This window comes from Lonchura striata, chromosome 5 (assembly GCF_050655825.1).
Source record: "Lonchura striata isolate lonStrDom1 chromosome 5, ASM5065582v1, whole genome shotgun sequence".
Lineage (NCBI taxonomy): Eukaryota > Metazoa > Chordata > Aves > Passeriformes > Estrildidae > Lonchura > Lonchura striata.
This window is the reverse complement of record NC_140707.1, coordinates 47562222-47577620: the sequence shown is the minus strand read 5'-3', so window position 1 is coordinate 47577620 and position 15399 is coordinate 47562222. Positions and strand designations below refer to the sequence as shown.

The following is a 15399-nucleotide window of genomic DNA, read 5'->3' as shown; positions in this document are numbered from 1 at the left end:
GGAGCTGGAATTGTTCAGCTGGAAGGAAAGGGGGCTCAGAGTATCTCTCTATGACTACCTGAAAGGAACTTGGTGCCATGGTTTAGTTGACATCGTGGTATTCAGTCAAAGGTTAGACTTGATGGTCTTGGAGGTCTTTTCCAAAATGTATGATTCTGTGATTCTATAAATGTGGGATAAATATGTTAAGTTTTAAATTAATACTAACTTGCCTCTTGTACAAGTTAGATGGACATGACTGCCATATACAGTTTAGTCCCAGGACTACAAGAAGTCTTGAATTAGAAGGAAGGACAAAGCAGGTGATTTAGTCAAGATGAACTGTGAATGGCAGTCAAAAAGCTAAGGGTTATCAAAAATTAAATGTCTGGCTGCAGTTACTGTCTGTGATGGTCTTAGAGACTCAGAGGTACTCATAATATTGTGAGTACCTCTTCAAGTGCCAATTGAAGGCACATTACTATGTGCCTTCAATTTTTCCACTGCCTGGACAATAAGACTAGGCTGAGAAGACTAGAGAGGATGAAAGCAAAGGGGCCATGAAAGAGGACTTCACTTCTTCCTTCACTAATGCTTAGAACATAATGGGTTACTCTTGTGCCCAAAATAAATATCAGTGTGATAAAGGGAAAGATGGTTCCATAAGAATGACATTGCACCATCAGCCATTGACAAAATGCAGTGAAAATCCATCATATTAGGGCCAGGCCTTCAGTTTTATTCTGATACAAGGAAATGCAGCTCCTCCCTAAGAGAAGAGTAAAGGAGCCATCCTTCAAAGGACAGGAATCCATACACTATACCTTTCCCCCATTGACTTTATGCAGCGAGTATAATCTAAACCACTCTTCTGTCCCTAGAAATATGGTGCCAGTCTACAAATCCCATCCCTGACTGACATCTCATACTTGTGATACATCATTTACCTGTTAAGGACTGCAATAAACACTAAAGAATGTATATTGAGGTCCTGTTCTTTTACACTCATATTCTTACTCATACTAAATTACATTTTACCGGTCAAACAATTTTACTATAATCAATTTTATCAAATATAAATTTTATCAATCAATATAATCAAATTATTTTCAGTGTAAGTAAAGGTACTAACACAGTCTATAATAGTACTCCCTATTGGGACTCTGTTGGGACTATGATCTTTTAACTTACATAAAAAAACAAAACTTGGGAAAACTGCCCAGTATGATCCACCAATTAAAGAAAAACCTCATTAGTAGAGTTTAATGGCTCCAGAGACACTATTCAATCAATAATCCACTAATATCAGATAGGTTTGCACCTGAAAATAAAATGCTATGCCTCCAAAGGGGCAGTTATAGACAATCAAATAAATCATCTAATCACATGCAGTAGTACAAAGTGAACCTTGATAGAGACAGTGCAGTGATTTTTTCTTAACTGTCTTATATTCCCAGTCCACGCTGTACTTGTTTTTCTACAAAAGGTAGTAAAAAAGGTAAAGCTTTGAGGCCAACAAAAGTACCAACCCTCTGGGTAAATTAGTGCAAATCAGTCCTGGCTTATTTTAGGGGAAATATTTCTTTCTTATTTTCTTTTCTCATCTTCTGCTTTCTTCTCATTTTCCTTTTTAAGGTTGATAGTAACCAAAGAGAATGATTCTGGTTTTGCAGTAAATAGGTCTTCAAGACAACAGCAGAACAATTAGCAGTCTCATTTTCAAGGAGTTATTTGGATGGATCAAGAGAAAAAAAACCCAATTATATCTTCAATCATTATGAAAATAATAAGTGATAGTACTGAGAATGTTCTCTCAAAAGAAACCATTTTTTTACTTCTACACATATGAGTCTTCAAGAAGCCATGACTGAGAGGGAAAAATATAGCTCAAAGTCTGTAGGTGTCATTGATATGAAATCTTGGGAAAGAAGCCATAAACCCTTTTTCTCTATGAATTGCAAGCTTTACATTGTAATGGCTAGTTTGGAACAGTTTATTCTGTAGGCCAGTGTCTTCTGAGTTGCTCAAATTGAGTGAGACCTCAAGTCTCTCATCCATGACAAGAGGATTAAAAATAGATCCTCCTAGTACAGTAAGAAAGACAAGGACAAGGGCTCAGTTGCCTCCTCATCAGATCCTGTTAACAAGATGGCTAAAATGAGCACCCTATTGCACATCCAGAACTGAATGAGAAATTTGGGCTTAACCTTTCTGGAAAATAAATAAACCTGTAACTAGTGTAGAAGAAACTCACAGATCATTCTAAGTTGGAATTGCAATTGTCTCATCCCCAAGTCACTCTGTCCTAAAGATAGTCCCAATGATTTCTTGAGTGGGATTCACCTGAGCTAATGGAAAATGTGAGCCTGAGCTAGTAATTTAGAAGCAGGTATGCAGAAGTACAGTACCTCTCCTCCATAGCCTAAATTTTCAATTTTTTGGTTTTGGATGTCTAAACTGGAATGGAATAATTTGCATCCCAAAAGTACTTTTCTCCCTTCCTATTACTAGAAAAGAAACTCAGAGAAGATCTCTTCCCTATAGCTAGTCTGTTTTAACATGCATCTACCTATGCTGTTTGTGGGGCAATCATCTTGTTGTATCAGAAAAAAGGCAGCAGTACATGTAATAGACCTAAGAAGTAAGCAAAATATTAATTTTTACCCTAAAAATAGCCACTATTGTTATTCTCTGTCCACCAAGGCATTCAGCATCCAGAGCTCTTCTGTCTCTCCCATCAAAGGGAGCAATTGAGGGGGAAAAATGGGTTTAGGCAACTAGATATTCTTTAATATTAATTTTGATATTTTGATTAATCAGAAAGTAAGTAATAATGTAAAAAAAACCAGAATTTATGGTTCAGGATTCACAGCCAAAATAAGATGATGGAATGACAGCTGCTACCTCAGCAGAGCATTTATTCCTAAATGGGAATTCGATGTCCTATCAGTATTACCTTAAATAGGGAGAGCTTATTGAAACACAAAGTACTTATTTTTTCAGTAAAAAGTATATTAAATCAAAATCTGAGGTACATGAAATATCTAAATGTTCTGTGTTTATATGTATTTGCATATATACAGAGTATTGTGTTTTGATATTTCAGCAAATTAAATCAATTTAGAGATATAACCATGTATTGTATTAGGGCCAAAAATATGTATGTACAGCTGCTTTACTATAAAGATATGACTTTCCATTTCAGTGGTCCACAGAAGTGCTACTTTGGGATGGTGGGTCATGGAAATTCAGTCTGAATTCACTTCAAACCTTTGCAAGAGGCATTAGGCTACATTCAACTTCGGAATCCTACCTGGGTTTGTATGATTTAATACTGTATGCCTTTCTGTTTGCTAAAATTGAATCCAAACAAAATTTGGGTAAACAATTCTTCAATCTGTGAAAAGTTTTAGGTGTCTAAAGTCACACTCCTTTTGAGAAATTTATTAAAACTGGTTTGTTGGTTTTTTTTTTTTTTCACCATAGAGGTGTGAAAAGGATTAAATCCAACTTGACTTCTTTTGGACTTAATGTGGCAGACTGTTTTGCATACTTTTGTTACATGCATGTTGAAATTCTGTAATTCTTTGATTTCAGCTCTGCCAAAATCATTCTAAAAACTGTAAAGGACCCAGAATGCAGTGGTGAAAGCAATACCTGCCACTGGTAGGAACAGCCAGCATTTTCTTTAATTTCTGAGTCTTTAAACCTTTATTCAGCATTCATAATTTTACTTCATTTTGGCCATAATCTTAAATGCTTCCAAACTCACTTGTGTTTTATTTGCTGAAGTATGTTTGAGTTTTTTGTATGATGTACAGTGCTGACTCTTCTACAAATTTTTCAGTAAGTATGAAAAACATCATAAGACATATTGACTATTAATTACCAATGCAACCTATATTATTTAATCAGGAAGTTCAATTGCCTTGAGAATTGGAGAAATAAGAGATGCTTCTGAGAAATACTTTTTTTTTAAATGACACTACATCATCTGGTAAGCTCAAGTCATAAATGTAGTGGAAGATGAAAACTTACAGTTCTGAGTGGCTCTAGTCATTTGAAATACTTAAAAGCATCACATAATTTACACTGTTTACAAGAAAAGCAGAAATGGCAACAAATAATATTAGCTGTGGAATTTTAGAAATTTCAAATGAGAGGAATTTTCAACATGTTTTATATGATTAAGTAGACTGATTTCTTTAATGGATATATTGACTAAAGTGAATGAAAACCACAAGCTTTCAGTACTACTGAAAAACCGAGACTATTTTTGTTAAAGATACAAATAAAGATTTAAGAGACAGGTATGACTCTATATAGCATGTTGCTTATTGTTTCAAATAAAAACAGATCAGGAAATGACATGAAATGCAACATTATTTTTGCCAAACACAATTTAGCTAAAAACTCTGATAAAATCCTGTTCTGAAGAGGAAAATCTTGTTCCCTATCCAAGTTTGGAAGAGAAAGAGAACAGGTTCTTTTATAAATCTTGCTACTGGAAACACTAGAGGCTTTCCCAGTTGTACATGATTGAGAAGGGATTCTGACACAGACAGGTACTCACAAGTCTAAGCTTGTTCTCAAGTAGCTGGTCTGTGAGCCAAATCCAAAACAACTTTTGGAGGCTGATCATTACTCTGTATAAAACACTTAATGTTTTAAGTTTTATTGCAAGTGACAGGAATATATGACCAATTATTTAGGCTCTCTTGCTGCTTTTTGAGGGAATTTTGCAGAGAAAAAAGCATGCTTTTGAAGTCCCAGACACATAAAAGAAATGTGGCAGACCACTTCTACTGACGAGCTAACAGGCAGATAAATTTCTGGCTAGACCTTACTCTAAAACAAAACTTGATAAAACTTTCATAAAAGAATGCAAAATCTTTTTATTATTGCTTCACAATCTTTAGAGCTCCAAATCTCTCCTGACCCACAAAATAGCTGTATATTGTTAGTTTAGAAAATCAGTTGTGCCAATTAGTAGTCTCACTATATCTGGTATTTCAGGGGTTATGTGTTTACCTGAGAATTTTGGATTTCATTTAAAAAGTAATATTCTGGTTCTTGCCCACATAGTTTTCTGTGGAAAGCTAGAAAACATTAACTCAAATGAATTAAAGAGGAATAAACATATATTTGTAGCTGTGATGCGTTCAAGAATTTCAAGTAATTTTAAAAAATGTTTTTATTTTCTTAGTCTGCATTTTGTGTTGCAACAGAAGAAATAACTGCAGTCAGACACCCTGGCTTCCCCTTTTACATCTCAGCAACTTGTGTTCATTTTTTCTCCCTTCATGAACAGAAGCTGTGGTTAGGCTACACTTGATTTTCTGTGAAAACCTTGAAAAGTGATTTAATCTCCATGTATTTTATTTCCCTCATTTCTAAAAAGGGGATGATAATAATACCTACATAATTTAAATGTTTAATGGGCCTTAGTTCAGTAATGACTGTGCAGCATGTAGAGCTCCTTGACTGGACAGTACTATAGAAATTCTAAGTATTATTATTACACAGGAGTATTCCAAAAGAAAATAATGCAGTAGCGAATTCTTTAATAAAAAGACCATTCAAATTTATATGGCATGATATTCTATAAAAAAGATAAAGAAGTTGAAATGGTTTCCTACTATTGAATTTAACAACTGCTCCTCCCACCACATCGCTCTCATCTTGGGTCCCAACTGCATGTGAGCTACACAATCAATTCATCCTCCAATTGCAAAATGGAAGGAAACCACCTCAAAAGTGAAATAAGGGTTTTTCCTAAGGCATAACTGTAATTTAAAGCATAACATTATGGAATGAAAATCAATGGCAATGTTGAGTTTATTTTATTAAAAATGTTTCCTTGTGTACAGTGGCTGTGTGTATTGGGATGGTGCATCACAGTAAATTTCCATTAAGAAACAATGATTCACTTACCACAGTGAAAGCAGTAATAAGGTTAAACTCTTAAGTGGAAAGCAAGTCAAACTAAACCCCAGCAGGTTTTCTACTAGTGTCATAGCTAATGTTTTTGAAAATGTTCTAAATGTTCTCTCTCAAATATATGTATTGTACATTGCAGTATTGTTAATTATATCCATTTTCTCTTTTATACACTTCCCCAGGAGATCAGTGAAGAATGGAAAACTTACTTATAGTGAATTTCAAATTTAATGAGACAAAGATGGTTCAATATATATGACAAAATGATGTGCTCTCACCATATTTGATAGGTAATTATTTTTTATACTCTAATGGCTACCATTTTGAAAATAATTAATGTATTATTTGTGTAATTAATAGATAATCAACCAAGTAAGGAAATACTCTGGCTACATCATAGTGAATAACACTATACTGTTGAACATCTCTAGAGCTTTTGGAATTATCTCTTGTCATATATGTATTAAAAGCTTAAATTTGCTAGATTTATGCACAAAATACGTAAGATTGGCATGGTATTACTCTGTGTGTGTGTGTGTGTATATATACATATATATATATGAATATTAAAAAATAAGATTTAAAAAAAGCTTGCCTGAAAATAGATTCTAAATACATAGCTCTGCACTTAAATAAATGCCAGAATTTTCTACAGAAATAAAAATGTCCAGCATTTCCTATGGAAAATATGCATCTATTGCTGTGAAGTTCTGTATGTCTACCAAAAGTCCTACCTAATCACTTGCTTTGAAGTTTGCTGATAGATCAAACAGAATCATAACTTTTTTCCCCCATTAGCAAAAGACTGCAAATCATTTAAAAAGTAGTATTGATGTCATAATAAAACTTAAAATTGCTTTCACTAATCATCATGATGGAATAATGAAGAGTTAAAGAAAGACTAAATGGGAAGAAAATTGTATTTCTGCTATTGTTTTATTGAACACTTGTATAAAACAAAGTACATTTATAAGTGTTGGCAACATACTCTTTGAAGTGCATATTTACGAAATTGTCTGTCCCCTTGAGACTGCTGATGCCCTGGACACCCTGGTGTACTAGTAGAAGGGAAAAAACCTCTTTACCTCTAAAGCTCAACAGTGAATTGTGATTCCTTTCTTATTCTTTAGTCAAAGATCACTTGCAGAGTAAGGTGACCTGTAATGATGACTTGGGTGAGGGTTTATTTAGAAACTATGAACAGAAGAAAATTGCACCGTTCTACCAAGTGTTTGCTAAATTAGCCCTCTTTCCTGAATGATACCACTACTTATGGGGAATGGAACAAAACATGCAACCTCCATTAGGTCAGTTGCAAAGCTGAACACTGGCCTTCAGGTGAATATTTATTCATCTCAATAAAGCATTGTGACTAGGCTTAGGATGTGGCCTAGATCAATGCAAATCTCATAGTGTATATGTCTTTTCCACTTATCTAGTCACCACAACCTTGAGTGTTTTCTCATGTATGCTAAATTTAGCTCACTGTAATTGTTACCTCAGATAGGCTGTTCTTGACTCATATGTGCAAAGATATAGGTTATTAAACAGATGATCACACAAGACCTTAATTACCTTATGCTGAGTGAAATTCAGAGTGAAGCTTTCTGTGACAAAATTCAGCTGCTTTTTTTTCGCCCCTCCCCATTTCAGGGACATTGGAAATAGATCATCTTTAGAGTCTCCTCCAAGCCAAACCATTCTATGATTGTATGTTTTATAGTAAGGTAGAAGGAAAGAATACTATTGTTTTTACCATCGTGGTGCAATTAGCCCTCTAAAGATGTCTTTTGCAGAAAATATTTATAAAATAAATATTATTGTAAGGATCAATAAAATAAACATGAGTGAACACATAAGTGAAGATGAAAATATATAATTAAATATATACATGCATTGCATTATGTTATGTAAAAGATAAATATTTTATCCCACCATAAAGAAGAGTTTCTTTATGAAAGCTACAATAGTTTTTTTATTACCTTAAAATATTGCAGTTGTTTCTCAGCATTCATTGTTCCTTCATTTTCTTGTCTCAGACAGGAATTGAAGATGAAAAGCTCTGTATCTCTCAGCCACCCTTTCAGCTCTTTGATCCTGACCTCCAGCTGCCTTACCAGGCTGCCGCTTTCAGGCGAGAGCAGGTCACGTGGACCTAACCCACTGTGCCCTACCATTGTGTCTTGGATCTTCTCTCCTAGGGTTTTCTAATGCATCAGATAAAAAAAAACATAGATTAGTCTTATGTACCAAACCATATATAGGTTGATGTGCAACAAGAAGAATCTGTTAAATGACTAGAGATGTGTTTTTAATAATTATGACTAATATCAATCAATTTCATTCTTTGCTTCCTTGTTTCAATACATTTCAATTTTTCTACCCTTGTTTCTCACTTATGCTGTTCTCTCTGGGTCACTGACTTTGCTAGAAGTATTATAAGTTAGTGTTTACTATGAGTAATTAAGGACAAAGGAGTCAAAATTCTTCATTACTTTGTAAACTAGTTACTCTACAGAATTTGTCTGTGGCTTTAGATACTTATGGGTCAGAGTATAAGACCAGTATATAACTAGTATATGACTAGTATAAGAGTTACCAGTTTCTAGGCAGAAACAGAAAATATGACAGTCACTGAGTTCACCAGATTCCTCTCCAAGGTACCATTTAAATTTTTGTAGAAACATTGAGATTTTTTTTGAGGTATGAATTGTTAGGTTATAATTTTCATTCATGTAGCCCTGAGGCTGTATAGAGGAACTGTTAGGTCACAAAAGCTGGTTTGTTTTTAAAAGTGGTTGAACTCATTCAGACACCAAAAATCCTCACTGTTCCTGATCATAAGGCCAATTTTTTAGGCAACAAAATTTGAATTTAAGTTCTCTGTGTTAAGCATCCACTTTGAGATAATGGACTAGACTAAACGTTCATCTATTATTGCTAATGAAACTAATTTACTCCAGCTTTTCAAAGTAGTATTTCTAATAACAGAATCACTGAATAACATTTTGATAATGGACGCTGGGTGCTTAATGAATATTCTGAAGAGGACAGGGATAGAAAGTTACCTTCCTTTTCAGTATTTTGAAAGGCAATCCTTTAACATCATAAGAGAGATGTGCTGTTGCCTGCTTCTTCTATGCCAAGCAGCATTTTATCTGACCTGTAAGAGGCTGTCAGGCTGACACTTATTATAAGCACTAGATCTGTGTTACTGATTGTAGAATATTGAATATACACTACACTCACATCCAATAACCTTTTAAACTGATAATTAGTGGTGGTTAATTGTTGTAACATGAAGATACAGTTTTAGGTGACCCAGTATGTGTGTCTATTGGAAGTGCATGCTATAAAAGTTACTTGGAATATAATTTATAACAATGAAATTAGCTTCCAAAAATAAGCTTTAAAACACAAGTAAAATTAGAGCAACAGATATTAATCTGCTATGTGGCATTCTGTAAATCACATATTTAGGAGATCATAACTGAAAATATGCTTTCTTGGCAACACCCTTCTATTTTCATGGTGCAAATATTGATAATTTGAAGACCCTCAGTGGAATCCAGCACTAGCTATTGTTTTTATGCTGCAACAAAAGTAGCAGCAGGAGGTGAAATCAATGCCCTTGGAGAGTAGGGTCACAAAAAAGAATTTATTGCCACTTTTTTGTTCTGGAACAGTTTGCAATCATAAATTCTTCATAAACAGAATACTTCAGAGAATGGTCCGTCTTCATAAATATACGACAGAGGACATCAATTTCATTTAATTCACAATTTGTGTCAGCACAGCAGATGCCAATGCCTGCCTTGATAGGGTTGTTTAATATGCAATTGAGACAGAGTAATATTCAGCACAGGGGACAAAATTTCACAGATTAAACTGTACGCACCACTGACATTTCATTCTAATGTATTTCCATTCCACAGTGTTCACCTTAGATGAAAGTAATATTAAAAACCATATCCCTCTATTTTGCCATTGTTAGAAGTTAAAATCCTTGTCTTTAATTTTTTTCATGCCAATTAAAATGTAATCATGCCAATTAAAACAGTATGTCTAGTGCTGTTAGTTTCTGCAGAGGTTTTTATTAAATTAAACAAAACTCTATCAAACTCTGCTTATTATTCATGAAACTGCATTTAACAGAAACACTGTAATAGTTATATTTTCTTTTTCTGTAAATGCTGAAATTAATGGCAAAACTTAATATGGAGGTATATCTTGATTTTAACATACTGAGAAGCAAAGGGCTTCAAATTTTTTAAGACAGTTTTCCTAGATTTTAGAATTATGATCTTATTTCATAGTTTTATATCCTACCAGCTTTAATCAGTGCCACTGAATTAAGCTGATTAAATACACTGAAATTCATAAATGTAAGGCTTAAATCTGAAATTATTTTTAAAATAAAAGTTGTCATGATCAGATGCAAAAGATTGGGTTAGTAAGTCCTTTCGAAATCAGTAAATTTATTAACAATCAAACAAGTTCAAAATGCTCACGGTGATGCTGCAGATTAAAATGAAAGGTAATAACCTCACTGGTCATAAGGCAAATTTTAACATTTTCTGACAATTTGCACATTTAGAGAATCAAGTGATTAGAAGCAACTCTGATTAACTAAAAAAGCCCCACCTTCTGAAAAGGCTATTGCATTACCACATCACCTAAAGTGACACAAGTCAGTATTTAAAATGCTGTTGGCAGGCTACATGTATATCTTACTCATAATATATTAGAAATATTTTTTAAACTAGGATAATAGCATGCAAAATTATGCAATGTAACTGTATTGCTAATATCACACATCTATAATTAATCATTTAAAGTCATTTATAAATTTATCTTACCCTTGATTTGAAGTGAAGGCAATTAAGGAGAGAAGTGGACGGAAAAACATATAGTTTGACCTCTCTCTTTCAGCTGTTTTACAACAATAGGACAATAGTGTCTCCTGCACAGTGCCATCACCAGTCTCTGGGTAACAGAATCCCTATATTGCTTTTTTTTTTGCCAGATTCTTGTATCTCACTCTTTGGCTGAGACCCAGCCCATCATAGCGTGAAATGAATTACATGAAACTTTTTTGGCTTTTGTCAAAAGTGAGATGAATACAGCAGCATGAAACATATCCTGGCTGTATTCTCAGATTCAGGTATGCAGATTTGTACTGAATCTGTATATTTGCTTTTGAGCCATCAGTGTGACCTGAAATATGCAGTGACAACCCCACTTTTCATCTTAAAGGTATAGTAAATAGTTAAACAGTAGATGTCTCTAACATGTACCTTCAGAATAAATTCTATTAACATTCACTCAAGCATGACAGTCAGTGTATATCAGATATACTGCATTATAGTTGACTTGGTGCATACCCATAATACATGGCATATTTTACTTACATTTTTTATGTATTAAAGAACTAAAATTATTAAAGTCAGACAGGAGACAAGCATGGAATAAAAAAAATCAACAGAAGAGTAAAAGGCTATGGAGTTTTTATAATAGAATGAGTAGCTTGTTTGAAATATACGTGGTGGATTGAAAGAGAGAGATATTTGTGCTCCAAATTAGAAATCAGACAGACAGTGTACTTCAACACACAAAAATGTACACATAACCCACAAACAGTAATAAAAATGCAAATACCCCAAGCAGTTCCCATTTTTCATTAATTGAATCCACTTTTTCAAGGAGATCGTTTGGTAGTAAAACACCACTTTTCTTCAGAGCTTCAACCTTACTAAGCAGTTCCATCTTTTTTGGGTGCCTGATTGACATTTCTACATTGTATCTCTAAAATGAAAAGAAATGTATAGAATTAGCTGCTGTAGAGAGTTTTCTCCATAAAAAAATAAAATTTAATTGTATGCACCTGGTTTTGATCATGCTCCATCTGACATTTTCTCATTTTATTTTTTTTAAGCACACAATCTTCTCATAACATATCATAAGTGATTTGGGTACCAAGCACGTAGATTTCTGGGTGGCACATCTATGCAAGTGGTTAGCAAATTCATTACACATAGTAATACTCTCTCACAATTCACTTGTACAGTAATATCCCCTAACACTCTCCCATATGAATCTCAATCTGCCTTTGTCTCATTCAGGTTAGTGGTATCTTATTTTTAAAATATGCGACTTCAGCAAGTAACAACTATGCTACTTCAGCAAGTTTTCTTCATGGAAAACAAACCAAAATAAAACAAAAAAAGCAAGAAAATAATTTAATACTTATATTTCCTCTAGAGCTTATTTATTCATTTTCCCATTGTGTTTTTTGTGTCATACATGGGCCTGAAAATGTGACTGTGTGACCTTCAAGAAACAATTAGAAATAGTTCCCCTAAAACACAATAACAGTTACTTGATTTTTATTGCAACAACCAACAGAAACAGTGAACTGGCCCACAAATGAGAACAGCCACAATGCTAATACAGTCCAATAGTTTCTTCAAGTTGAAAATGCCTTCTATTTCTGCACTTAAAAAAAAAAAAAAAAAAAAAAGAACAAAGAAAACAGGTATAAAACTGGAAGCTTCTTTTAGAAGGGCTTTCATCGGGCTTTCAAAATCTTTAGGTCTGTATTATTTACATAGTCTATAAAAATGTGCTCTAATATATAGACAAACTAGAAAATAAAGATTTTCTTAAAACTGCATTCTCTGAAAACCTGATTTAGCTATTACGTATAATGGTTACTATAGTGGTTAATTTTGTTTTCACAGTTGGTACAGTAAATTAAAAAAATAACACACAGGCATCCACATATACATACACTCCATATAGTTAAGCTAATTAATTGTGAAAAGACTTTTTGAAATGGAAGTTCTGATATGGCCAAAAATGTGCCTTTTACTGAAAGAAAAGAGTTCAGCACACATACTTGCAAAGGTGTTTACAAGACTTACATAAATTATGCAAAGCTATTAGAAAATTGCTTCCTAAACATTAAGCTTTCTTTGCTTCAAATTCAGTCAAGAAAACTGTTATTGCAACTCATACTGAAAATGTTAATAACTGGGCTAAATATAAAAAATTAAACCAAAATAAGGAATGTTTAAAACATGGGTGCCTTTGCCAGATCCAAGAGCATGCTCTGTAGGAAAACAAAGCAAAAATACAATTGCAGACAGCTTAAAGAAAATAATAAAGGTGTGAAATCACTGTTTCAGCTAACAGGTTCTCAGCATTTCCATGCATATGTTTGCATATTGTTAGTTTCATATTTTAATCTCTCATTTACACAACACATGCACATCATTTGTATTATGTAAACTTCAGCAAATATTAGTCATTTGTGGATCATAGAGCAAATGTTTTAAATGAGGTGATTTAAACCATTTCTCATTATTAATGAACACTGATCAGGTGTCTGCGTATCCAAAATTGCATGAATATGCATGGTAAAACCCAAGGAATTGTTCATAGAGAGCTTGCCTTTTGACACTCGCTGTGCTGTGGCTGAGGTTGGAGATGTGTACAACTGTAGGCAGCACCTACCAGGTTGGGCACCAGGGCTGGACCCCAAGAGGCAGCACCATTTTATTCAACTGATGTGTTCAACAAGTATGATTCCTGGTCCTGTTTTATTGCCTTCTCGGCTAGAATGGCTGCTGGAGGAGATTACAATCTTCTTTATGTAATCTGATTTCTATTTAAAGATGATATAGCCAAAAAGGATTTGCATAATTATTTCCATAAGTACATGTAATATCAAAGGGAATCCAGAGTCCAATTTGCTAGGCGCTGAAACCCAGCACCCGCGACTCCCTTTCTTTTGTCAAGTGAATTAATAGACTGAGGGAGTCCTCTAGCTGTGTGTCACTGTGCAGGCACAGCCAGTTACTGCTCATCACCTGCTCCAGGCTGGCACTGGCTGCTGCCTGGGCTGGGGATGTTCCTGGGCAGTGCAGGACTGATGATGAAATAAAACACACTGCATGTTTCATAACTACAATTCTCTTGTTAACTGAGAAACAGAAGACATTTCATTTAATTTTAGACTAGATAAAATAATTCAGTGCTGCATAATCCAAACAGTGTGACAGATGTTATAAAAGGTTATTACATTAAAAACTAAATAAGCTAGGTTTTATGTACGTGCTGTCTTTGTCACTGTGTAACCTACTGTATAAACAAGCATGACGAAATTGCTGATTGACAGAAAATGCATTATATAGTAACAGTAAAAATGAGAGATTTCAGTTGATTATCAGATGTATTGGTATATGACTGAGAATCAGCATTGTTTCACTTCTGGATATTTAACATGCAGTGCATATTTTAAGTTAAGGGAAGAGCTTAATGTACAGGAGGTATAGTTTGGGAACTGATAGCATGAGATGCTATTGCTAATGCTATTTTTTAATCCATTAAACACCCACACTCTGAGCAGTTGCATGGAAAAATTAGCTACCAGCTCTATCAGTGCTGCACAACCCTAGTCTGGTAGGACTACTTAATCCTGTGGTGAGAAGATAATTTAATCTTCAGATGCATTCTTTCCTCAGCTTTAAGTGAGCAAAGACTGCTCTATTGTGACAGTCTGTGGATGTTATGATATAGATTACTGTTTAATAGTCAAAAATGAGATTAAGGAAGCTATGGTCACAGGTTTCTTACAATAACCACAATAATAAATAAATGGGTAATATTTAATTTCCCACAACACCTGTCATATAAACTTGGAAAAAAAACCCCAAACAAAACTATAGTGGAAAAACTACAAAATATTTACAGCAAGATTAGCTGCATGCATGTCTGCCTGGTTTTGTGTTCCTGAGGATGCTCAAAATAAATCCAAAATGTTGTTACATAAGTTAAAGAATTTGGCCTTTTATTCCTTTTCTCTTAATACGATCAATACTTCTCGAAGCACAAAGAAAGGAGTTAAAATAAATGCAGTACCATTTATCCTTGAAGAAGTTTGGCAAAAATATTTAAACCCAAAGAAGTTTAATTCCAAAACAAAGCAAGTTAAAGCCTTATTTTCCCTGATAAAAACATTCTAAGAAATCCAGGCAGGCTGATTGAGACACATTTTTCGACACTTTATGCTAAACTGTGTCTTTTTTTCTCTTTTTTTATTTTCTTTAAAAAATTATATAAAACATTTTTTGTGTGAAAAATCACACCCGAAAATTCTGTCCAAATGGAGACTGGAACAATGCCTTGTAACAGTGTTAATTGTCACCATGGAAACCAGAAGAATAAGCCATTTTGAAACTGGTATAGAAGGCACACATTGAGCAACTCAAGCATTTTTCAGCCTCCCTCGGTGTTAAGGAACAAGATGCCTAGTCACTGAGAGGTCAGAGAAAGAAATCATCATGAAAGGTTCGTAGATGTGCACTGTCTGGTAAACAATAAAAAAATCTGTACACAGTTAACAACTCTGTAAGACTGCGCACTGCATCTTTCAGAAAGAGAAACACCACAAAAAGATGATCAGGAGATCAGCAGATT

General features: G+C 34.1%; 1 protein-coding gene across 10 annotated transcripts in view; it reads right to left on the bottom strand.

The window, feature by feature from the left end:
• The window catches only part of AKAP6 (A-kinase anchoring protein 6), a 269301-nt gene that overhangs the window by 35670 nt on the left and 218232 nt on the right, over positions 1-15399 (bottom strand). For all 10 annotated transcript variants that reach the window (XM_031504984.3, XM_031504983.3, XM_085582095.1 and 7 more), the window contains 2 exons: positions 11578-11724; positions 7902-8126 (listed from right to left, as the gene is read on the bottom strand). In XM_031504984.3, coding sequence (XP_031360844.3) covers positions 7902-8126; positions 11578-11724 — 372 coding nt within the window. The remainder of the gene's footprint in view (positions 1-7901; positions 8127-11577; positions 11725-15399) is intronic.